At 49.1% G+C, this 24,298-nt stretch overlaps 1 protein-coding gene across 1 annotated transcript in view; it reads right to left on the bottom strand.

Annotated features, from left to right (window-relative positions):
* LOC119111294 (alpha-L-iduronidase) overlaps nt 1–20,959 on the bottom strand; it is a 43,054-nt gene extending 22,095 nt beyond the window's left edge. Inside the window, exons 1-7 of the mRNA XM_037235110.1 lie at nt 20,846–20,959; nt 19,989–20,184; nt 7,672–7,809; nt 3,826–4,016; nt 2,923–3,018; nt 1,934–2,210; nt 1,099–1,305 (exon numbers count right to left, since the gene is read on the bottom strand). Of these exons, the coding sequence (XP_037091005.1) occupies nt 1,099–1,305; nt 1,934–2,210; nt 2,923–3,018; nt 3,826–4,016; nt 7,672–7,809; nt 19,989–20,140 (1,061 nt within the window). The 5' untranslated portion in view covers nt 20,141–20,184; nt 20,846–20,959. The remainder of the gene's footprint in view (nt 1–1,098; nt 1,306–1,933; nt 2,211–2,922; nt 3,019–3,825; nt 4,017–7,671; nt 7,810–19,988; nt 20,185–20,845) is intronic.
* Between the last annotated feature and the right edge of the window lie 3,339 nt (nt 20,960–24,298).

A 24,298-nucleotide genomic window follows, 5' to 3' on the forward strand; every position in this document is an offset into this window, starting at 1 on the left:
CCACCAACGACTCTAAGGCTATACCTCTCTGTTTTGTATTTGTTGTGTATGCTCTCTGTTTGTTTTAAGTGATTGTTCATAATTTTGCACGTGCTTAAAAATAATATTTGAGGCACAGCCATATATCATTGGAGGGGGGCATTAGGTTTCTACTCTGATAACTAAGCTTGTACAAAATGTCTTGATAGAATATTTAACGACAGTTAAAACTTCACTCTTATTTATCATTTCTCTAGCAGGCACCAGCAGCATAACTGACTGATGTGGTTTTAAAACCCTGCCTGCGATATAGATCGGACTCGCCATGGTGTTACATTAGTGACAATGAAATAATAAAAACCCACTACGCTGTGCTTTAAACACTTTCTGCATATTCCTAAGTCCGTCACTGGCGTTTCAAAACATTTTATATGCGAATAAGAATATCATTTTGATCTGCGCTGGGTATTTGTTGTCATCTCCTAAGGGTGATAGGCTGAGTGGTTTGGAAGGCAGCAAATGAGTTCATTTATCAACGTCCTCTCCTTAATGGCGTTTGGTGACGCTTAACAGCACTTTTTTATTATCCGTCGCTTAGTCACTCAGCAGCCATTGGCGGCAAAAGAGCCTTTTATCTGCGATGTCCCCCTCTTATAGAGGTTAACGCACCTCGCGAACCTTGATTGCGCAGGTAAAATGATTGCGCTCTTCTGGATCCCCGGTCACATGAGCATTATAGGCAACGAGCTTGCTGGCAACAAAACTGGCAGCGCACGCACCATGCAGACAATCTCTGCTTCTGTCTCCAGAGATTTCTTTCCAGCCATAACAGCTTATGTAAAGGGAGAACGACAGCGTTGTTGAGATGTCGAGGAAATAAACTGTGGGCAGCCAGGCTACAGTTATATATATATATATATATATATATATATATATATATATATATATAATATATATATATGTGTGTGTGTGTGTAATGCAAGCGACGTTCACCACGTCAAATTGCCAAATTGATGTTGTATCCATCCTTGTCTCAGATTGCGTCCGCTTCATTGTAGTTTTGTTAATCTCACAGAACGGAGATGGGATTGACTCCCCGCTCCTTTTGCTGAGCATCACCTGGCGAACAGGGTTCGCTGCTGGAAGTAGTGGGGATGATAGTTGAGGAAGGCATTGTCGTTACTGAGTAGGCTGTAACCGTATTTATCGCCGGTGGCTTGCTTCCACCGCTGGTGGATGATGACGTTGGACGCGATCATGGCCGCGTACGTGACGTCAGCTCGCCAGCGTCTGGGCCTCCACCAGCCCTTCTCTGGGTCCGACTCGCTGCCGAAGCATCAGTGACGTCACCACATCAGAAGACAATCAGGTCAGCAAGCCATGAGTGACAGCGGTTTGAGGACTTTGTTGAGCTGGCAGCGATCTGAATACATCAGAGAGGACACACACTAGAGCGGTAGTCATTACGCCAACACGCTAGAGTTGATGGTCACAACGCGAACACGCTAGGGTGGTAGTCACGTCAGCACGCTAAAGAGGACGACTTTTGCACGCCACGGACGTTGGATCAACACCAGGTGTTTCAGTAACGCTAAGATACTGGAGAGGACCGTGGCGTCGAAACTCAGTGTTTCTGATGGTATTAGGTATTTTTCAAGCCAACCTCCTAGCACGATATCCTCCTCATGTACGCGGTCAGAAATGTTGCAGCTTACGTGGTGAGAACACGATGCATGGCTTTCTGCTTCAATTTTGCATTCCTCGACCATTGGCCATGACGTCACTTTTGCCTTGTGCGCACGTACCGAATTCCACGGCAGATCGCTGCGCCCACGATAATCAAATCGGCGATATCAATGACTGCACACCGTGGAAGTGATTTCTAAAGGCTCCTCTGCGGCAGACCATGTTCGAGACTGGCTGGCGAGATGCTAGTGCGAGCCAGACCACTCACTCATTGAAGACGGGCACTCCGCTCATGCGCGGAAAGTGTGCTCGCATCTTCTGCAGCGTGACGAGCTCAGACAACAAGATGGAGCGCACCTCCTGCGCGCCCTTGCGGTGAAACGAGACAAAGTCGAGCTCTCCAGCCGCCAGAGCGCGGCCGAGCAGCGCCCAGCAGAGGGCGACGAAACGTGGCGCGCGGCACGAGCCGCCCGGCCCACCGAGCCGCAGGGACGGGTCGGCGGCCTGCAGACCAGCGCGGCTGGCGGCGAAGTAGCGTAGGTAGCCTGCCGACAGCGCCGGGCAAGATGTAAGGTCCGGAATGGGTCGGGCGGAGGGCGGACGGAGCATCGGCGTCGTACTCAGCGTCGGCACATGACACGGCGACTGGTGGCGATGTGTCACGACCTTTCGTGGTGCGTTTGAAATTGCTGCGGATTCATGATAGGTGTGTAGTTACTTGGGATTAGCAGCATAGCATTGGTATCAACAAAATGGTGCGATCTGGCTAAAATGCTATGAATGGTACGTACTAAGGTACTGACAACCTGGTGCACAGAAGCCGAATTTGGGATACCACGGCGGCGTCCGTATCTCAACGAACCGACAAGCCTAGAATGGACAGTTGACCTGAGTGTGAAGTTCAAGGAACACGAGCTCCGATGCTAAAACGTAGATGGAGGTGAGGATAAGCAATATGCGTGGGACACCAGCAATGTGCAACACCCGTATTCACGGCCTCCAACGGTGAATAAATTGTTAGTGCTGAAGGAGCAACGAGTTTTCCATGACCACGTGCGCGCGGCGAAAACGGAACAACGCACGCTGCATCTGTAACCGCCAACTGCCGCGGCTCCCACCTGTCGCGGCGATTTCCGCCGTGGCGGCTCTCACGTGTCACGGTGATGTTCCGTTGTTGTGGCTCTCACCTGGCGCAGTGATGTTCCGTTGTTGTGGCTCTCACCTGTCACAGTGATGTTCCGCTGCTGCGGCTCTCACCTGTTTCGGTGATGTTCAGTCCGTCAAAGTCGTGGTGGTCTGGCTCGTTCCAGGTCTCGAAGTTCCAGGAGCGCACCTCCTCGGCGCCGTAGCGCGCTGCCGGCGGCATAGGGCCCGGTCACGGCTTACGGTGCCGTCAGAGCAGAGGTCAGATGCACAGGGTCAGAACAGAGGTCAGACACACAGGGTCAGAACAGAGGTCAGACACACAGGGTCAGAGCAGAGGTCAGATGCACAGGGTCAGAACAGAGGTCAGATGCACAGGGTCAGAACAGAGGTCAGACACACAGGGTCAGAGCAGAGGTCAGACACACAGGGTCAGAGCAGAGGTCAGGCACACAGGGTCAGAGCAGAGGTCAGACACGCAGGGTCAGAGCAGAGGTCAGACACACAGGGTCAGAGCAGAGGTCAGACACACAGGGTCAGAGCGGAGGTCAGACACACAGGGTCAGGACGGAGGTCGGACACACAGGGTCAGAGCAGAGGTCAGACACACAGGGTCAGAGCGGAGGTCAGACACACAGGGTCAGGACGGAGGTCGGACACACAGGGTCAGAGCAGAGGTCAGACACACAGGGTCAGAGCGGAGGTCAGACACACAGGGTCAGGACGGAGGTCGGACACACAGGGTCAGAGCAGAGGTCAGATACACAGGGTCAGAGCAGAGGTCAGATACACGGGGTAGATGCAGAGGGAGCACGAATGCTGCAGTGCCCCTCAGACTTGATTTGAAGAGTTGCGGATCTGCAACGAGTAAATATGTGCTTAAAATCAAAATTTGCTTCGGGACGCCTTGCGTCATTCATGTCTTTACCAGATGACACAAGTCCACAGGCAGAGATTGTGGCACATGCTGCCACTATCTCTGGGTGACGATTCTGGACGGTTAGGCACGATTCTGACCTATGTATCTGTTGGCTATTGTTTGGATGAGAGATGTCCACTTCACCACCTGGCCTTCGTCTAGGAAGTCGGAGAACTCGTTGGCAGGGTTGCCCATAAGCTCAAAGCCCGGTTGTAGGCCATTTTGTACCAATGAATCCAAAAAGGCGTCCATAAACGTGAAGTTGTATTGATTACCGCCAACGCCATTCCTGACGAAGAATCGAAATGTTTTGTTTGTTATATTGCGCACAGCGCATCACCAACGACTTCGTAACATTGCATACAAAGTCGGATTAGGTTAACCAACTCGATGAAATAATTTAGAGCGCTCGTAAAATACATAATGACGGTGCAAGGATATCCATACTCGTAAACATGCACCATATACTTACTGGTTTCCCACCAAGCAAGACGACGGCAGCTGTGAAAACTCCTGTCTGTTACGCTGCTCCAAACACATCAGCCGTAAAATGAAAATAATTGAGCTGCTAAATGCCCTTCCAGCGTTTCTATTTTCCCACCAAGATATGCGACGGCTGAACGAACACCAAAATCCAAGGTGCACGTGGCTGCTCCCTCAGCGATATTACTCAACAAGAGTTTCGAAGACAGGGCAGCGCCTTCCAGGGACACGGCTCCCAGCCACGTCACAGGCCGCGATTGGCGCAACAATGATGTCAGGACGCTTCCGCTCTGTTTTCGCCCCAGACCGGCCGGAAACCGTGTTTCCGAGCTCGGTAGTCCGTTCATGGGGGAGCGAGGGAGCTGGGCAATGCCAGTCACTGCAAACGACACGGGACTGGCACCGGACAGCCTGGCCGTGCCAGCCAAACAGCCACGGGTGGAACACCGCACTTGGGTGTGGCCACCCCAGGCCGGGTGCAGAGCGGTAAAACCTACAAGCTGGGTAGACCGTGTTTATTGATATATATATATATATATATATATATATATATATATATATATATATATATATATATATATGGTAGACCGTGTTTATATACTTTGGGCGCGCAAGGATAAATTTCAGTTGTGCTAAATCACATTGTACCATGTGAAGCACGCCAGCCGACGTAATGTCAACCATTTCGGTGCAGTTTGCAGCGCCTCTGGTATCATGTGTTCAATTTCTGTACTGCTGAGAAGATATAGGGAAAAGTAAAATATCTCATCACCCGAAATGGGCTTCCAGCTTTTCTGTTTTGAAACCAGGACCTGCGACGCCTGTTGTGGTTTCCTTCCGCTCATCTTCTTAACAGACAGATGTAAGGTACCGTCGGATTTAATTTTAATTGACCAGCCTCACAGGACCGGGCCCTCAAACGTTAGTCAGAGGGTTTCCTAAGTCGATCGGGGACCCTGGGTCAGTGCAGGTCTCATGTCTGCCAGGGACCACCAACATCGAAAGGTGATCTCCGAGCAGGTCTGGGCCTCGGGGCTCATTTCCCAGACGCGGGTGGGGCTGGGAACAGCAATTGTCATTTACATACCTAAAATGCGATTCGGTATCGACGAGAGTCCCCGAGATAGCATGGGCCACATTTCCGAACAAGGACATGAACGGGACCCCGAATGTCAGAGGGCCTCTTCCGTTGGATAGGACCATATGATAGTAGACGTGATGAATGACGATGAGATGGTTCATAGTGGGTTGATGGAATGGCCCTGTGTCAGCCTGTGGCCTAAGTGCCGAAAGGAGGTCCTCCACTCCGTTCGGGTCTAGGGCCCGATAGACCAAAATGGGGTCTCTGGTAATTACTGAACCCCCTGTGCGGGCAAAGGTTCTATTTGCGTCAGTGACGGTCCCTGTGACGATCTGGGAAAATTGTGACGGTCGTCCGGCCTCTCGCGCCAAGGATGGGACTGATGTACGATTTATCCCTCCCAGGGCTCTGTATCGACCTTTTGCTCCCAGTATCGACCAGAGGCCCACGGCCCATGTGTAACCAAAATATCAGTTGGTAAGTATCGTGGGCTGGGACATTACGGTTGCCTAGCCCCTGACTGGGAAATGCAATATACCCTTCTGGTATTCTTCTGGGGTTCCCTGCCCAGGATAAGCAGCCTCCTTAGTATCAACTGTTGTGGATTGGAACAAGATCAAAAGTATGTATTTTCACCACCATATGTTTACCTGAGTGTTCATCCTGTTGCATGCTCAGTCGTGAAAAATCACGGCTGTTGAATATGCGTGAAAAACTTATGGGGGCATACTATATTATATATGATATTTATGAGCATGCGCACCCGAATGCGCACCCACTCTTCGGGGGAAAAAATCGGTAGCGCCCCAATCTCCGTCGAATCGGCGGCATTGGCCGCCGCAGCCAACACCAGGAGACTGGAGACGGTCGCACATGAATTACCATGCCTCCGGAAATAATGTTGCAATAAAGTTACGAAAGCCTTCACGGTTTTAATTCGTAGGGTTAAAAGGATAAACTGGGGCGCGTATATCAAGTTTGAAATTTTAAACTGGATCCCCTGAACGGAGAATCAGTCACATCAACATCAAGCATGAATTCAGCCACTGCACCGAAAGTTCGCTGTGCTACAATAGAATAACGAAATGCTAGTCTGTTCAAAGTATTTGTTTAGAACTTGCATAAATAAAATCTATGGCCCGGAATGCCTGCAACATATACCGTATGATCTTATGAAGCATTCGAACGCAACAGTCTCCGACGCATGGCTGTTTTCGAGCACCCATTGGCCGCCATACAATGTCAGCTGGCGAGCATCGCCGCGCGGCCTATGGAGGATGCAACGCCGGGCGTTGTTGCCGCTGCTCCTAAAAGAGGTTGCTGGAGCGCTGCTCAAAACTAGTTGCGTTGTTGCGTTCGTTGACTGAAAACTGAAACGAAAACCCATTGGCCAGCATAAACTGGCGGCATCAATGCAATTTTTTAGCACGCTTATGTCTACGATGGTTTCCGGCTTAGTGAGCGCTCAATATCTCCAGAATCTCGAAATAAATCGAGCAACACCCCTAACTGTGCGGCCTTGGGGAACGAAAAATTAACTCGTTAAGAATGTATTATGCGGATGGTCTTTAGGAGCAGCCTTTTAATGTCTGATTCCTTCATTTTATTGACGTTTTGGGGAGTGTTCCACATTTGCATGTTTTTTAAACTGAACTAGCCACCATGAAAATCATTCCGTGACGTTCACAGCCCTGTCCCAGACCTAAGCTCCTCTAGTTTTTGAGACATATGCCCACGAAGATGTGCAGACCGTTTGAAGGTCACCCAAACATCCATGCCGCCATAATGACGTCATTCAAAACTTGCTATTCCGTTGGCCATGCGGCGATCAAAGCCAGGAAAAATGTGATTGTCGACCGCTTCATATCTGCTGTAATGACGCAATAGCGATGACGCTATCAAGCAGTGACCTATTGAGGCACATATGTACTTGGCTGAGAAATTGTGTTGTGTGAAGCAATCACTTTCATTAAAAAGTATACCGACAGTTTTAAGTGAGCTTGATTCATTATGTTTGATACTTGTTTCAATTTCTTCAGATGTAGATGGAGTGTTCCCTTTACATGCAAGCACAGTTACATCTTCTGTTGGCCTTTGACTTTTGATTCATTAGAGGCTGCAAAATAAAAACAAATTGAACACGGCCCCTTCAAACGAAATGAGAAAATCTGGTGACATTTGGGCAGACAGTGGAGGAGGTTACCAAGACGACTTTTCCGATGACGTCTTTGCCCCCATCCACTAACCAAGAATCTGGTTGCGTTCCTGCGTAGAAGTGGAATGATACAGTCGTGCTGGGCTGCTTGGTTTGCCCTTACCACCTCATCAGACAACTGTCGTCAGACGGGGCTCCATCTGAAGGCTTCACTTCGCTCCTCACCCGGCTTTGATCAGGTCGAGCAGCCAGTGCACGCGCACCTGCTGCAGACCCCTCCAGGGCAGGCCGCCAATCAATGCCAGGCTAGTGGTGACGTCACGGTTCACCAGCTGACCTGAGTCCTGGTGCGGGTCTGGCGGGCTGTAAGGAAATGGAGCGTGATCAGTCGGGACGCGCGAATGCAGAGATAAGGGTGTTCCAGTCAGTTCCCATGACGTGGGACCAGGGAAAGAGGGGGTGGGGGCAAGAGGGCGCTTGTACCCCAGCTTTTAAACGGGGTGGGAGGTGCATGTTTTCAAATGCTGAGTGATTAAAGGATGACGATCGAAAATCACCACGGGCGTGGTGCAAACGCTTCAAATATACTACCTACTACACTACGGGTGCTTTGCGGACTACCCACTGGCACAAACTTAACAGCAGATCCAATCGCTTAAAGATATCCCTGGAGCCGTGGGCGTCCCACGAGCTGGGAAATGGCCGAGCATTAAGAGTGGATATCACAAGGAAGGCTATGCGCAGAGTACTCGTGCCACACGTTTTTGCTAAAAAGTTGGGGCCATGTGTTCTGAAGGCAGGTGGCAGCTACCATCCGACCATGAAAATCAGGAATCCTAATTAATTTTTGAGGAAGTCGTGACTGGTAGTCTTTTTCGCAAACTGGAGGAGATCTTTCCAGCAAAAAACTGCGGTTGTAGTGACCACCGCATAGTGCTGCGCATATTCTAACATGGGTCTTGGGATCCCTACGCCGTAAGTATGCGTACATCCGCGAACAAGGTTTCCCTGTATGGATGTCAAAATGCACAAAACAAGGTTCCATTGTGGTGATTGCCCCATGTTCGCACTGTTCCCAAGCGGTACCTCGCATGCCTATGCAGTCACTGCAGCCGAATCGCAAGTTCGAAGGCTTATGCGAATCCAACAAGAGATGAGAAACCACGTTGTCAAGTGTCTGTCCATTGCTATCATCGCGTTTAATTTGCTCGTTCTTGAAGTGGCAGCACAATGTTCGCCGATCGGTGCAAAATACAATGTGGGCAAGTCGCCGCACATATCCGAGTTCAGCACCTGACTGTCAGCCGCCGTCGCCATGGCAGGTCTCAAGAACACTATAAATGCGCGCGAGCAGGCACTCGCCTTCCAAGGGACACGACATTCTCGCAATGGCACAGTCATACGCGGTGCTATGATGCGGTGCTACTGGTCGTGCTCAGCGCTTCTAGCTGCTTCGGCTGGTCGGCCAGATGTCAAACGCCCCATGCCCTGCAGAGTTGAAGAGCGGCGGCGAGCCGTGGCTGTCGATTGGACGCCGATGCGGGTGGTGTTCCTTCTGCGGCCCGCAACAGTACCGCGCAGCAAAGACCGCTGGCTCGCTGTGCTCGACGAGCCTCCGCGGGGTCGACGCGCCACGACGTGGAAGGGGTCCACGCACCATAGCCTTGCACCGCTACGGTTCGGCCGTTAGAGGGCAACAGTAGTGCATGATCTCGTGGACCTGATGGACCAGCGTCAGCTGATGATCCCAGACAACCGGTGGTTCTGTGGACCTGATTCACTAGAGTCAGCTGATGATCCCAGACAGCCGGTGGTTCTGTGGACCTGATTCACCAGAGTCAGGTGATGGTCCCCGAACAAGAGGTGTAAATCGTCCAATCGGCCAGTGTCGGCGGCCTATGGAAAAGAATGGCTATCTTCCAAAACCGGATGTTTCCCTCCATTCCTGCCGGGTCAAGTGCACCAGACATGCTGATGACGCAGCAGTAAAGGTATGGTAAACAGACGTGTTGACATGTTCTGGTCACAACTAAAGCTGGTTTTATTAAATGCAAGTGACCGCAAAATGCCAGTCAGCTTAGATACAAGAGGTTTTAAAACGCTGTTATCAGCTTACCTCAACGGCATCTTCGGTGTCTGGGTACCAGCCTTACATTGAAATAAACGACAAAAACTTGGCTGATAGACCATCGACCTGTGGTTTTATCTATAGCAACTTTATATTCCGTCTTTGTTCCTCGCAATCGACATTGGAGGGTTTGTCACCCTAAGAAGAGGGGTATCTGTAAACCACTCAGCCGTAGGCCCTCAAGTGCATGCTGGATGTTCACTTTACGCAGCCAAACCACACAATCCACCGCAATCTTACTAAAACCGGTTCGAATTTCAGATAAACCTGACATGATTGACCTGACCGTTACAAATATGTGGTCAGCTAGGTATGGGCATGACATGTGGAACCTAACCCAGCGTGGCCCTGTCGTAGCATTGTCTGGCACAATGCAGCTCCTCGTGCTGACCCAAGGACTGGGGGCGTAATACCCATTAATGAGATGACATTGCATTACTGGTGGCGGGTCCAGATGGCAGGTAACAACGCTTAACGATCCCAACGATTGTGATGCCATGAAATAAGTAGCGAAGGGCGAATCCAAAATGCCATCTCGGGGACAGCCCTGGCATGGGGCAAAGATCCCAATAGTCGTACCTCCAATTCACTTCGTCTCATTTCAACAAAGTAACTTGATTTTGCTCCCTTTTACCTCGGAGAATGTTGTACGCAAAACCTTTCTTAGGAAAACGTGCTTAGATGTTCTTTAACTTTATGAACTGTGTCATTTCTCCAACGTGGACCATGTGGAAAGGAGTGGGTGGGGTGTGGGGTATGGCCTGAGTTGGTCCATTGCATTTGTCCATGTAGAAAGCTTAATAGGAGTATTTACACAACCATCAAACAAATGACAGCTGGGTCTACAGCATAACGCAATCGAGTTCCATATCAGACACCTTACAAACGTGGTGAACAGACAGCAGTGAATCAATCATGAGAGCGTTTATGACGGCATAATAAATACATTACCCTATGACCAGCAAGCACATCATTGGTTAACTGCGACTTTACTAAAAGGAATGCTTTACAATTCAAAATATTAAGCCAAGCATCAGGTATGATGACACAGCCTCACTTATACTCATGTTGGTATACTTTTAGGTGGAAAAACTACTGTAGACAACACAATGTTCTTGTTTAGTAAATATGCTCGTCATTATGTCATGGTTTGATTGTCATCGCAACTTGCGCAACACTTGCACAACACAATCTGTTTGTTTAGTAAAAATGTTCCTGAATACGTCAGTGTATGATTATGTCATCGAAACTTGCACAACATTGACTGGGAGCCAAATGACGGCCGTTATATCTGGAAATCGTGCTCACGAACACCGAATATGACATACTCAACGATTGTATTTTTATGGATCTTGATCGCCACATGGCTTACGAAATGTCAAAATTTGAATGACGTTATTATGATGTCATGAATGCCAAGGTTAACTAGAAATACTCTCTCCGAAATAGTATCTACATCTTCGCGGGCGTGAAGCTCAGAAACTAGCGGTTCTTGCCTAAAGAAGAAAAGGGTTTGAACCACACCAAATGATCTTCAAGATCAGTATTTCACTTCAATATCCCACACAAATGTGGATCGCTTCCTTTCATGCGGAACGATGCAAAGGATATAGATATCAAGAATAAGGAAAACAGAATCGTGTCAGAATCTCCATACCCTGCAAAACATTGACTGAGAGCCAGGTGGCGGCCGGTGTGCCTGAATATCTTGTTTACAAAGGCCAGACATGAACTGCTCAGCAATTACATTTTAGTACAGGTGGGACAAGAACCGTTATCACCGGCCAGACAGCCTTACTCCTCGTAGGATAAACATCAGAATGGAGAGACGGATGTGACATTTCGGCTGCATGTCTTGATCGAAACGAATACAGCGGTAAAATGTTATCGATCAGTATAACTGGCTACTGATCTCCGTTTCGATAGCCATGTAGCAGAAAAATTACATCCATCTCTCCATTCTCATGTTTGTTCTACGGACAAGAAGGCTTTCGTTACTGTCTCATCTATGTGCATAACGTTCCTGGCAAATGCACTTAACAACTTACGCAACAATTACATATTTTGACCTTGAACGCTGCGTGACCTGGCATGGTGGATGCCTGGGTAACGTTTAAAAGTTTACACGAAATAGTCTACACATCTTTGCCGGCGTGTAGCTCCGAAACTAGGGCGATTTATGTCTAAAAATGGGCAGGGCTGTGAGCTGCGCAGAATGATCTTCAAGATAACTTTTTCAGTTCAAAACCTCATAGAAATGTGGAACACTTCGTTTGAGCCCAATCACCCTACACATTATGAAAAACAATTGTTTTCATGCAATCGCTGGCCGCTATGCATTTCGAGCATTTCCTCCAGCCTTGTCTTTTTACGCAGTAAAGAATGCAATTACTTGCAGGCGCAACAAATGCTGTTGAGTACGTACCTGCTCAATGTAGGGGAATGTGGTCGGCAATTGACACAGGATGAAGTGGTTTCCACTACCCCATGCAAGCATGAATGTTTGCGTTGCGCGAACTTCCTTCTTTCTTATTGTCTGACCTTTCCCAACATGACTTGTGCTGATAATGTATAACCACTGCTAGTAAATGACAAACACCTGGTATGTTAATGAGTGAAAATGACCGAAACATGTTTTGTCAAAACATAATTAATGACTAAATGACCAAGATGACTTGATACCATTGAAAAAATCAATACATACTCATTGCGCAGTGACTTACTGCCATAAATCATAGCGTCATTTAAAGTCTTGGCAATGCACAATTACTTTGGTACGGTCATTACCCTAATTAAGGTCAAATCAGGCTACAATGAGGCAATGATGTAAATAATGTCAATATTCAGTTCGTATGAGCCAATAATGTGAGTCAGTAATAGGTCCAGGCAAATCTTATGAGCCCCGCACGTGATTAGACACTATATACTCCAGATGTTTGGATCTGTCATATATAAAGCAACATTAGCCCGTCCCCGCCGGGATTCTCAGACAACCGCGTCAAGAATGCTAAAAAAATGCTTGAACTTCGGTCAGATATGAGGTCACCAGAGGTTACGAAAGGTAAAAAACGGCCGTTCCGATGGATGCAGTTAAAAACCGGTGTTAACATGTCAGGACAGATATTGGGGTCACGGAAATATGCGTTAGGACTGTGGGGAGTCCATTCCGACCATTTCTGCTCTCCCACATGGGTCAGGTCAGATTGGATTACCGTTCAAAGCTGCTCTACCAGTATCCTACAAGAACAATACCTTTCTTCGCGATGTGCTTCTGACTAAAATAATTCTTTTGGGTGCAGCTGTCGGACAAAAGTATTCCAGGCAAAAAATCCATTTTAGCGTGATCTAGAGGTAATCTGAGGCAACTTAGGACGAATTTTTAAGCCACAAAACGAATAAATTATAAAGTGCTACTCAGGTCTATTTGACCAGCACAATGCTTCTCTGTAGTTAGAAATGGTGTATCGCACATCTATAGGTACTCAAGATCGCACAGCTGTCGTTTACATTATGTATAGTCCCTTCAACGTTTGACAATATATTTGTAGCAAACTGAGAACATGCAAGTTAGTCCACGAAATTAGACGTCATCAGCTTCACAAACACAATAAGGAAGTGGCTACACGCGTCGCACTCGTTCATCTAGCTTCTCCGCTATCGGCAACACAGGTCATTGACATTGGTGACCTCATATTACCTTGCATATCCTCACGTGACCTATTGTAACCTCGTTATGCATTATAATGATATCACCGCATATTCTCTTTGGAGTATTCTAATTCTGCGCCCAAGATTACCTAAAGATGCCTGTTTTGAGTAAGTATGCATGTTGGGTTCAGCGCGGCGCACATTTCGCAGCATTAAGTAGTTCTCAAAGTGCGTGCCAAGGCACTTGCACTACACTTGTGGGATATATTCAACAGGCATGCTTTAAATCACTCGGCATTTCAATATGCGATGGTAGTACATTTCCAACCCAACTTTGGCCTGGCTAATCCGAGACTAAACATTTACAAAATCGAGATGATATGCTCACAGAAGTCTTAGAAACATGGAAGTCAGTTGATTTGTTCTTCATCAAGTGCAAAACAATTTTCGATGCTTCTAGTTCTCATGATTTTTCACTTAAGCGTCACCTTCTTTGCAATATAGAAACCAAAATTTCAGTTTGTGGAAGTTGGCTGCTTTACAGATTCTCGTCAATATGATACATTGTCGTCATGAACGATATGCGCGCTGCTTTGTTTGTCTTTAAGCTTATAATTTTCCATCGTCATCCTCAGCACACACACCACTTCAGACGGACGAGTTTAGGAACAGGTGTCTGCCACTGCTACTGACCCAGGGGTGGATCAAGGATTTCTTCAGGAGCAGGCGATTCGACATGAGTTCAAGCTGGTAGCATATTCATATTTATATTCAGCTAGATCTTCGCCACTTTGATGTGTTATGAGTTCCGAAATAGTTCTTCGCGGACCAGATGTCATGCTCATCGCGGCGAGGAAAATAATATCAATATTTTACCCAATGTTTGGGCGAAACGGAAGGAGTTCGTCTTAATTCCTATGATCTTACACGTTGCAACCGCACCTCGATCGGCCGGTAACAGAAGTGGGGCCTATAAGGTATGTGGCGTATGAGGTATACTGCGATACGTATGCCGCATATAGTATGGCATGTTGCGTGCTGGTCTTAGTTTTTGTATTTGATGCAATCAGAAAATCACGTCACATCTGTGTGCCAATTTTTAGGTCAATGCTATCAAACTCGGGCACGATAATTGACCGTAACGACTAGTAAGCCGTCGTTATGTGCGGTGAGTTCACCAGACAAATCGCATATCTAGATCATTTTCCTGCAGTGAATGCCTCAAAATGAGGGCGATGACAATAGACGAGGGCGATTTTACTCGAATTTGAACTCACGACGAACCAATCGGCATCGAGTGATGCGAATATTGACTTGCCGTTGGTGGCATTTGAAAGCGACGGAGGCAGTACAGTTATGAGACTCGATGTGGCGTGATAAGTTATTATCCACAGACATTCACCTGCATAAGAGCTCGACTACGGTCGTCTGGCCCCTCACTCCTGACTATAGCCGAGCCTTACCGCTCGAGCGCGCTCGGCGCCTATCAGCCTTCGGTTGCGATCTTTGTATGTTTCGATCTTTGGGAAAGGACGGCATATGGCTTACCGGAGAAAAGCCTGGCAGCCCAGCGGAAGTTGAGCCCGTCGATTCCAAAGCGAATGGTCCGCGTAGCTTGACGTTCTGTCAGTCTTTGATGAGGCGAAGTGAAGTGTACCGCATGGGTGGCCATGCCCATGCATGGTTTTATCGGACCATCCTGGTTCAAGGGAAGTAACGGCTGGAAGGCCGTGGTGAACATGCAGTGATTCATAAAAGTCATGGGGAAGTCCTGGAAGCATCTGGGAAGAGTGCTCGCATGAAGGCGTCCCGGTCAGTGCTTTCCACAGGACGTCCCTATCAAGCAGAATGTTCCACATGTGAAGATAATGAAGCAAGCATGGAGTATGATGAAATAAAATAACTTATAACTATTGGGATACTTACAAGCGGAAACGACTCTTCTAGACAACAACAAAATTTATGTTTAATAAATCTGCTCGACAATGCGTCATTGTTCAATTACGTCATGGCATCTTGCACACCATTGATTGAGAGCCAGTAGATAGCCGTTTTATTTGGAAATTGTGCTCACGAACACCAGGCATGAAAGACACGACAATTTATTTTCTCGCACTTGATCACTAATATGCCTATGGCAACGACAGGGTTTGAATGGCGTTATGATGGCGTTATGCATGTTTGAAGGGCCTTGAAATAGTCTCCCCGGAGAACTGTGCACATCTTCGCGGGCGTATAGCTCAGAAAATTAGAGGGGTCCCAGCCTGCTGAAGGACAGGGCTGTGAGCCACACCGAATGATCTTCAAGATGGCCATTTCAGTTTTTAAAAAAAACATAAAAATGTAGAGCACTCCCTTTAAAAGAGTGAGCTCTGAATTATTTGACGCTTCGTTGATCTGCGAGGCTTTCTGAAAATCGGTGTCGTTTCTCCAATACGGCTGGTCCCTATCAGGCTTTGACAGCTTTTCCCATCGTCCTCATTTCATTATGGACGTGACGCTTTAAAGAGCTCCACAACTCGGAAGTATTCGTTGTTGCAGGAAGACTATTTTTTAACTTCCATTGGCTAGGTGTTGCTGTTTTGTATCAAGGAAGTCTTATAGCTGTGGGTTGATGCCATAGGAGGGGAACCATGCCATAGGCGTAGGAACGTTTCAAAAAGTTGGGGGGGGGGGGGGCAAGCTCGGGGCGTACTTCAGGAACTTTTTCTGGAAAATAAGCTCGATGACCGGGGAGGGGGAGGGGGGGGGGGGAGGTACAGATGGAGGTTATCGCTCTTTATTTAAATGTCATGACTGCTATTCTAGATAGACATCTAGAGTTGTTTCTCACTGGTGCACACTCTAGCCTGTCCGACTCATCCATGTCATTCGGGAAATAAGGCTGTCCAGCTTCCCAAAGATTATTCTTCCATTTCAACGTTGTCCTTCCTGGGGAGCCGAAATTATACGAGTGGGTGGGCATCTTGGTCAGCGAGGAGGCATCTGTTTCCACAGGGTAGATGCTAAAATATAGCCTGAGCTTGGCCTGGTGAGAACTTTGAAAGTGAATGAATGGCTCACAGTACAACAGATTTTGCATGCACGTTCATTTCGCTTGCTGCTTTTTAATGGATAAGACTTGTCGCAGTATTTTAGGCGGAAACAAATTTGGAAGCTCGAAACTGCCAAAAATCATGTGACAAAAGCCAAGAACTGGAGATTCTCCTTTTGAAAACCAAGCCACGGAATAAAGGCCCTTCTGTCATATATTCCTTTGAGCCCTGCTTCCGTCCGCCTTCGGTGGCCACTGTCCTGGCCCGGTTGTCTCCGGATAACTGACCGCGAACTGATGGTATGGCTGCTTTGTTGCACGTTTCTGGATCAGCATTGCTAATGATTGGGATGTAAAACGTGTGTTAGACACCTGCAACAGTATTTTTTTCAAAATTAGCTTCCCTTACACCACACTACCCCAGAAAAATGTCACCGAGAAGCTGAGTACTTTAGGTATAAATTGGCCCAACGGACATTTAATTCCCCGTCATTCAGCGTACAAGACTTGATCTGCTTTTGTGTGTAGGCAGGGAATAGCCAGAGCCTTGCTAAGATGAACACAGGGTTGTCAAAAGCCCCCTTTATGGTGATCCCCCCACAAAAATATATCCGGATACAGTTAACTTGTTAACAAAGGATACGGTTTTCTTCGTTTCACTGTTATTTTTCACGTTGTAACCAGAACAGAAACCAGAAGCTACCGTGAAATCAATTCTGTTTGCATTTTTAACACGCGCCCGGGTGGCCGGCTAGATAGCCTTCGCTCGGGTGGGGGTCAGTTTGACCCCCTGAGATCTCGGGAACTAAGAGAGCTAGAGACACCAAATTAATAGGGTGTATTGACAGGTACGTGAACTCACTTAAAGCAGAGTTTAATGTTAATAGGTCATGACTTTAGGGTCGAATAAGGTCAAGCACGGTCAAAGTCCAGGTTGGTCCCTTAAGTGGCTCCAGAACCTAGATATTTGTTTCTAAGCAAAAGATCTATTGTTAAGTTAAAGCCAGTGACCCAGTTTGACCTTTTGAAGGTCATGGTGGCCAAAATCCTATAAGAATGCTCTGAGTTTTGCATTTGAATAAGCGAGAAAGTTTACGCTAGGCACTACATCGCTAAAAAAATGTTGATCTAGGTAATTTTAGGTCAATAACCTATTCTAACCTCTAAGAAACCAGTGGAAGGTGTATAATGTGGTTTCTGCCATCAATAAATTCGAAATGAGCACCATAAACTATCCCACGCAGCAAGCCCTAGAGTAACAAAACAGGTTTGTTTTGACCTTGGTCTGACCTTTACACTTATAACCTTAGGTCGGCGTAATTTGCTCATGCAATATCTGTGTTGCCTAAGAAAGCATCTCAGGGATGTATGGCTTCGTCTAACACTCCACTGTTGCATCAAATTGAACGATTCCCAAGAAGTTGATTTCGCCGAAACTATGGCCTGACTTTGACCTGCCATAGGTCAGCGACCTTACAACATCTATGCAAAATATGGCGCGGCTGCGCCACGCTATTCGGAAACCATTCCGGAAAAACCTTCGGGGGCGAGTCATTTGACCCCCCCACCCGAGCGCATGTTAATGTCAATAACCTGCAGAAATCAGTCGTTTAACGACCGTATGAAATAAATCACTGGTGTCCTTAATCTGCAATGGCTTAGTGAACTCTTTCTAACCGATAGAGCCCAGAATGTTTTTCATAATGCCTTATCTGCGTTCAACAGACATCGAGGACATCGCGAAGGTAGGTTGTAGATCGATACGTTTGATCCAAATTTGAGAGTAACAGTTTTGCTGGTAGATCGAGTGGCCAACAATGTGTATGAGCATCGCGAAGCCATGTTAATGGTAAGTAGTAAAAAGGTAATGGAAGTCTGATGGTAAGAATGGATTGGCCCTTAAAGCATCGCGAAGTGGTGCTGGAATCTGGTGGTGGAACTGGAAGAGTGAAGGTAGATTCTGTATTTTTCGTGTTTCTGTAGCTATTAATCTCTCCAGAAGACAGATTAAAACGGCGCCCGCCGTCTGGTGGCACTTGCAGTGGCCGACGCCGTTCGGTTTTACGGAAGCTGCAACCCATACCATCGCTGTCCTTGTTCTCGAGGTTGCAAGCGGGGATGCTCAAACCTTTTGATGCACTTTTTCACTAATCCATTCTGAAAAAAATGAACGTTCTTAGGCAAACATGGGATGGCCTTGTTCGTTCTTTTAAATTCATTTCGACCTACTCTCTTCAACAATAATGAGACCTCCACTCTACTCAACAAAAATGGGGCCTCTTATTTTCTTCCGGGCAAGGGACCCCTTGAGTAGGACACCAAGGACACATTACCGGTTCCGGTCAAGAGCTGAAGGGCCACTCCGTCCCATCGCGAAGCGTCTTCTGGTTGCCATTCTAGCGACACGGGGCGAGATCTCCTGGTCGATCCGGAGGCCATTGGAAGAATATATCATATCACATTGTCCCCTTCCCTGACACGGGAGGCCTTCTAACCCGCGCAGTTGGCCCCGGATCAGCACAGGAACCGTCATTGACGCAACAACATCCCTGATAGCCAACGGTAGTCCAGCAATTGTCACACAGACTCCAGTTACATGTTTTTTCGGTTTTCTTCAGAGATAATGAGGAGTCCCGGAACGTAGATTGTAGATGGAATGGGGTCCTAAGCTTGAAATAACATGGCTAATCAACGTTCGTCTTAAAATGTTCAAGATTCAGTCAGAATTGATTACTGGTAGAAAGCCATGTAGTATGGTATTGAACATACGCACTCGCAAGTCATAGCAACAACAGCCTGAACGCCCGACATCGCAGCCTCCATAGGCCGCGTGGCGTCGGCTTGTGACTATGTCACTAAGCGATGGCCAATAAGCAAACGAAAAAGATGACGCACCTTGAGGAAGATGGCTGGTGAACTAGGTAAATTGGCATGTTTATTTAAATGTGGTGCAAAAGTAAGCTAAACACAACCTTAATCTGAAAAGTAGGGGGCAATTAACACTGCTGCCACCCCCCCCCTTGAAAAATGGGGGGCCATAGCCCCCTGGCCCCCCTGTTCCTACGCCCATGGTTGATGTCATTTCTGTGATGCAAAACAAGCCGGGTATAACCCAATTAAGCTTAAATTCGTGTCAAAGCGTGGAACAAATTATGTTCTCGCCAAGCAAAGGTGCATATTGCAAACCGATCAATTGAATATCTTTTCACAACGTTGACGTTTTCTGCGCCTGGATATGTTTCCATGCAGTCACTATGTTTTGCACTCAGGGGGCAAGCAGTGAACTGCTTGTCGCACCCCGGGGCATTCATGTCATCAAAATGTGTTACTCCTTAAGTGTGGCCATAATTTATGCAAGCATTGAACCGATGGTTTCTAGAGGAAATTCAATCGGCTGCCATTAATGTGAGAATCATGCACTTTATATTCTCAACTTCTTCATCAATATACCTTGTTGAGTGTGGTGGCAAACCTAGTGCGGCGCGTTCCAAGCAACATTATTCATTGCCCATCCCCCCCATGGAACATGCCCTGTCCTACATCCTCACTTCATACATCATCCCTTGTACCTTCTTCGCCTTGTTCAGTTCGGGTGCGATTGCACGGTGGGCCGGAGAGGTATACTAAAAGACCTTACGTGGATCGCATTGGCCCCTGTCATGGCGAGTGTTGATAGCTACCATTGTCAATGCATGTGCGCATGCACGGCACAGTAAAAATGGCGCTATTTACCAGAATCCGGTGGATGTCCAGAAATGGGCCAGAGGTCCGACAGTGACGCCAGCGTCAACATGGATCTTAACGGGCGCTCGCCGGGCTGGAGTGCTGGCGTCCAGGACAGCCAGAGTCATCAGCGATGACATGGCGAGCCAGCAGGTCTCCATCAGTGTTTTGGGAGAGACGCCGTTGAAGTGCCTTCAGGCGTGGGCTGCGGGTAGGCCACAACACCGTGGTCCCAGTCAGTCGGCGTCATGCCATCTACCGCGGGCAGCCCGCATGACACAGGTGTGAGCTGCGGGTAGTCCACAACACGGTGGTCCCAGTCAGTCGGCGTCATGCCATCTACCGCGGGCAGCCCGCATGACACAGGCGTGAGCTGCGGGTAGGCCGCAACACGGTGGTCCCAATCAGTCGGCGTTATGGCACCTACCGCGGGCATCCCGCATGACACAGAACGGCCGAATGTAAACGGATGATGCACCTGCCCGCGCGAGAGCACGCGTTCCGTCAGTGGCGTCGTGCCGCTTCAGCCGCGACAGTCGGAAGCCAGCACGTGCCGTCCGTCTGACCAGAACGCTACAGAAAACGTTGTATTAATCGACAAACCCATACAGTACCTACACACTTGTACGAGAAAGAGCATAGTGGGACTGGTGCATGCCACCTGTTGATGGGCGTTGGTCTTTTTGATCGATGTCAGGTTGGTTACTGATATTTCCTTGGGGGCTTCAGCCCTCCCTCACTTTGAGCAAAAAGTGAACCGAATCTGAGGTGACAAATAAGCAAACCGATTAAAAAATGTCTGTTTGAGTATTTGTGGGTAGGTTTCTTTGTTTATCAATGCTCAGTCCCTCCCTCCTCCAACTCACCTTGTAAAACTACGCCCCTGATCGAGCCGCAGCAAAGCAAAATGGCCAACAATTACTCACTCACACTACGCAAAGAACAGCTGGTCGCCCGTGCAGAAATCACAGAGGGTCGGCATAAACTGACCAATGATGTGTGTGGCGTGCGCGCCGAGGGTACGCGGCGGTACAGCTGAGCTTTGTCAGGGGCGATGGCCAGCTGAGCAGGACCGTAGCTGCAATGCAACCCCGAAATGCAGACACACTCTCTCGTGGGACCTCAGATGCATCGCCTGGCAGATAAGTGGCGTCAAAATCGAGAAACTCCATCATTTCCCTCCGCAAAAACAAGCAGTTTTATTAAGCTATTCCCTCGTTTTGGAATGAACTGCAGCCGCAGCTGAATAAACAGAGAGCATGTTTACAAATCCTGACGTCTCGCTTCGGGTTGCCCCGCTTTGGCTGGCGCGTGCACCCAGCGCATGCGCAAAGATCGGTGTCAGGACGCAACGAGTTGCGAATTACAGAGTTTATTACGCCTTTTTAGCAGTTTACTTTACCAGCTCCTAACCATCCTGTCTGCCGCGCGTCAAAGCTCCCATCGTCTAAAGATTTTTTGCTTCCCTGCAGCGTTCGTAGAGCCGGCGTTGCCCCGGGATGCTCAGTGCGCCGCGCACTGATGAAAGCTCTTACAAATCGACTCCCCGTGATCTGCCTCACTTTTAAAGGGATAAATAATTTCATAATGTGACTATGAATTATATGACACACGGTCCCCAGAGTTACGATGCGTGTCTGCTTCCAAAAACTGCGCTCCGTACCTCAAGTGTGCATTTAACATTCAACGACGTACTTGGTAGTGCTGTCCACCCATCTGAAGACACCGGATATTTTATCCGCTTTGTATTCGTCGCGCACGCTGAGAGAACCAGCATTTTAATCCGGCACACCGCACGTCTACCCTTTCATTCAAAACCTCATAAATCATGCGACGTCGGCAATAATTTTATCCACCACAGATTGACACCGCAAGTGGCTCAACTCCAAGCAGTCACCTACCAAAGACACTCGACCGGCAGTATCCATCCCGAACGCCGGGGCCGAACTGGCACAAAATCCGCCACAAGACACTCCGACCGGTGACATACATTCCGAACACCGGGGGCCGAACTGGCACAAAATGCGCCACAGACTAGTCCCGGTGAGGACGGCGCGCTCCCCTGTTAGGCATTCTTCGCATGCCCGGCATGCCCGGCATGCCTGGCATGCCCGGCATCCTCGGCATCCCTGGCATCGTGCCCGGGGCGGCCGCCAGCTGCGGCTGGCCGGCGCCGACGAAGGTGGTGCCGGCGGGCCCCGGCTGACCCGGCACCAGCAGCGGCCCGCGGTGGCGCGCTGTCGCCGCCACCGCGTTTTTGCCGCCGAACGCGCCGGTGCCGCGCGCCGCGCCCTGCACGCCCACATTGGCCGCCGAGTTGATGCCGAGGTTGGTGTTGACGTGGCCTACCGGCTGGCCGGCCGCGTTGACCAAGTGGCCAGCCTGGGCCAGCTGCTGTCCAGCGGCCGCCGAGCCGGTGGCGGCGTTCGTGAGGGCGCTGTTCACTGCTGTGCCCTGGGTGGCGGCGGCTCCCTGGCTGGCCACCTGGCCCAGCTGGCCGCTTGTCCCCGTGGTCACAACGCCGCTCTGCTGGAAGCGGCCGTGATGCGCGGACGCACCTGGGGACGGGGAGGGGGTGATGAGCTTCCTGGTGCTGGTGGACGTTAGAGGCAACCTCAGCTGCTGAACAGTTGGAAAACGACGATGCCGACGAATCCATTGCTTAAACGTAACCACACAACTTACTGCAACCTGGTCCACTAACTGGATGCAGTTTAAGAATGAGGCGTGCATCACTAATTTTGATTACCCAATGACCACGAAACCTGAAGGCGTGCTTAGGAGTGCGCAGTGCCACCGAAGAACGGCAGCAGGACAGATACGCTCCCTGTCGAAAACACTGCTGGAGCGGTGGCCGCGGCGGCCGAGACCGAAGCGGCGCCCTGGGGCGCTGCGGCCACACTGACTGACCCTGGAGCACGACGCCGGCATTGGCGGCGCGGGCGTCCAGCTGCGTGTGGCCCGGTAGTCGGATCTGGCGCTGCGAGCCGGCGGCGGCCGCGCCACGCGCCCCGCCCAGCACCGAGCCGCCGCCCGTCGAGTAGCCGCTCTGGGTGCCCGCCACCGTCGTCTGTACATCATTGGGCCGAGCGGCGACGAATACCGCAAGAGCGGCGCACAGCGCCAGCACGAGAAGGCGACACATCCTGACGGCGGCAGCCAGGGGCAGTGACGGCCGACGGTCGGCGACCGTCTCCTTAAGTCCGGTTTCAAAATGTCACGGGGTTCGGTGGCGGCGACGCCCCTGACGGCGTCAGTCTGAGCCTGGCGACCACATGGGGAGCTGTCGGAAGGCGTATATTTCAGCGACGTAAAGGCGGCGAGAAATATCGTTGGCCTACGTCAAGCAGGCTTCTAGTTTCGAGCAGCGCAGCAGGTGGTCTTTGCGAGAAAAAATGACATCTCCGACTTGGGACACGTACTGTTCGCATGTAAATATCGAGGTGATGGACATTTGAACTTTAGTGCCGTCTGTTTCACCTGTCTAAAATTGCTGGCAAAATTGTTTGTGGCCAACTCTCTTGGTATCTGTTTAACCACAACATTGCATTTTATGACCAGTGTCCGTACAGGCCTTGTCGCTGCACAGAAGACGCTGCACTCGGGGTTGTCAGCCTCAGCCTCAGCTTCAGCTTCAGCCCGACCACCAAAGCCTTCGACAGCGTCGACCATGGCGTCCTCTCATATAGGGTGGCCCACGTTTGGGCATATTGCAAAGGCATACTCTACAGAATTCTCAGGACCAGTTGCTTCTAACAATAGCACTGGATAGTGCCGCTGCAGTTTCGTCAAGACGTGATAAGGATTTTTGATCATTTCCGAGTCGAGATTACGCTGTCAACGCTTTGGAACAGCGCTGCACTCGTTCCCTGCTGTCACGCCCACTGCTGTCATGACTACCGCCGTAGCATCTCTACTAACGTGAATAAAAGAGCGTTCGTGATTGGCCCAGCGGGCGGCAGGGGCCTGTTACCGAGAAGCACATTGGTTGAAGTTTGAATCAGTGCGTCTCCATAGATCATATAACGCTCCCATTCACAGAGAAAGCTTCGAAAATAGCCACCGTGGTCAACAGCATAGGAGAAGTCAAAGAAACTTTTTCGCGTTTTGCGTTTCGTTTCGTTTCGTTCGCGTTTCGTTGAATTCGCGGGATAATTTCGTCATGTTTTCTCACACTTTTCTACGCAGTGTTTCAAACTTTCGTGAAATTGGTTAGAAATGCCTTACTGTCATAGCCGTGAGGAAGGATTCCAATAACATTTCCCCTGCATGAGTGGCTGGTTAGGTTTTCAATGCTGAGCTCTTTGAATGGATTTCGA

This window comes from Pollicipes pollicipes, unplaced genomic scaffold, assembly GCF_011947565.3.
Source record: "Pollicipes pollicipes isolate AB1234 unplaced genomic scaffold, Ppol_2.1 Scaffold_7261;HRSCAF=8764_pilon_pilon_pilon, whole genome shotgun sequence".
Classification (NCBI taxonomy): domain Eukaryota; kingdom Metazoa; phylum Arthropoda; class Thecostraca; order Pollicipedomorpha; family Pollicipedidae; genus Pollicipes; species Pollicipes pollicipes.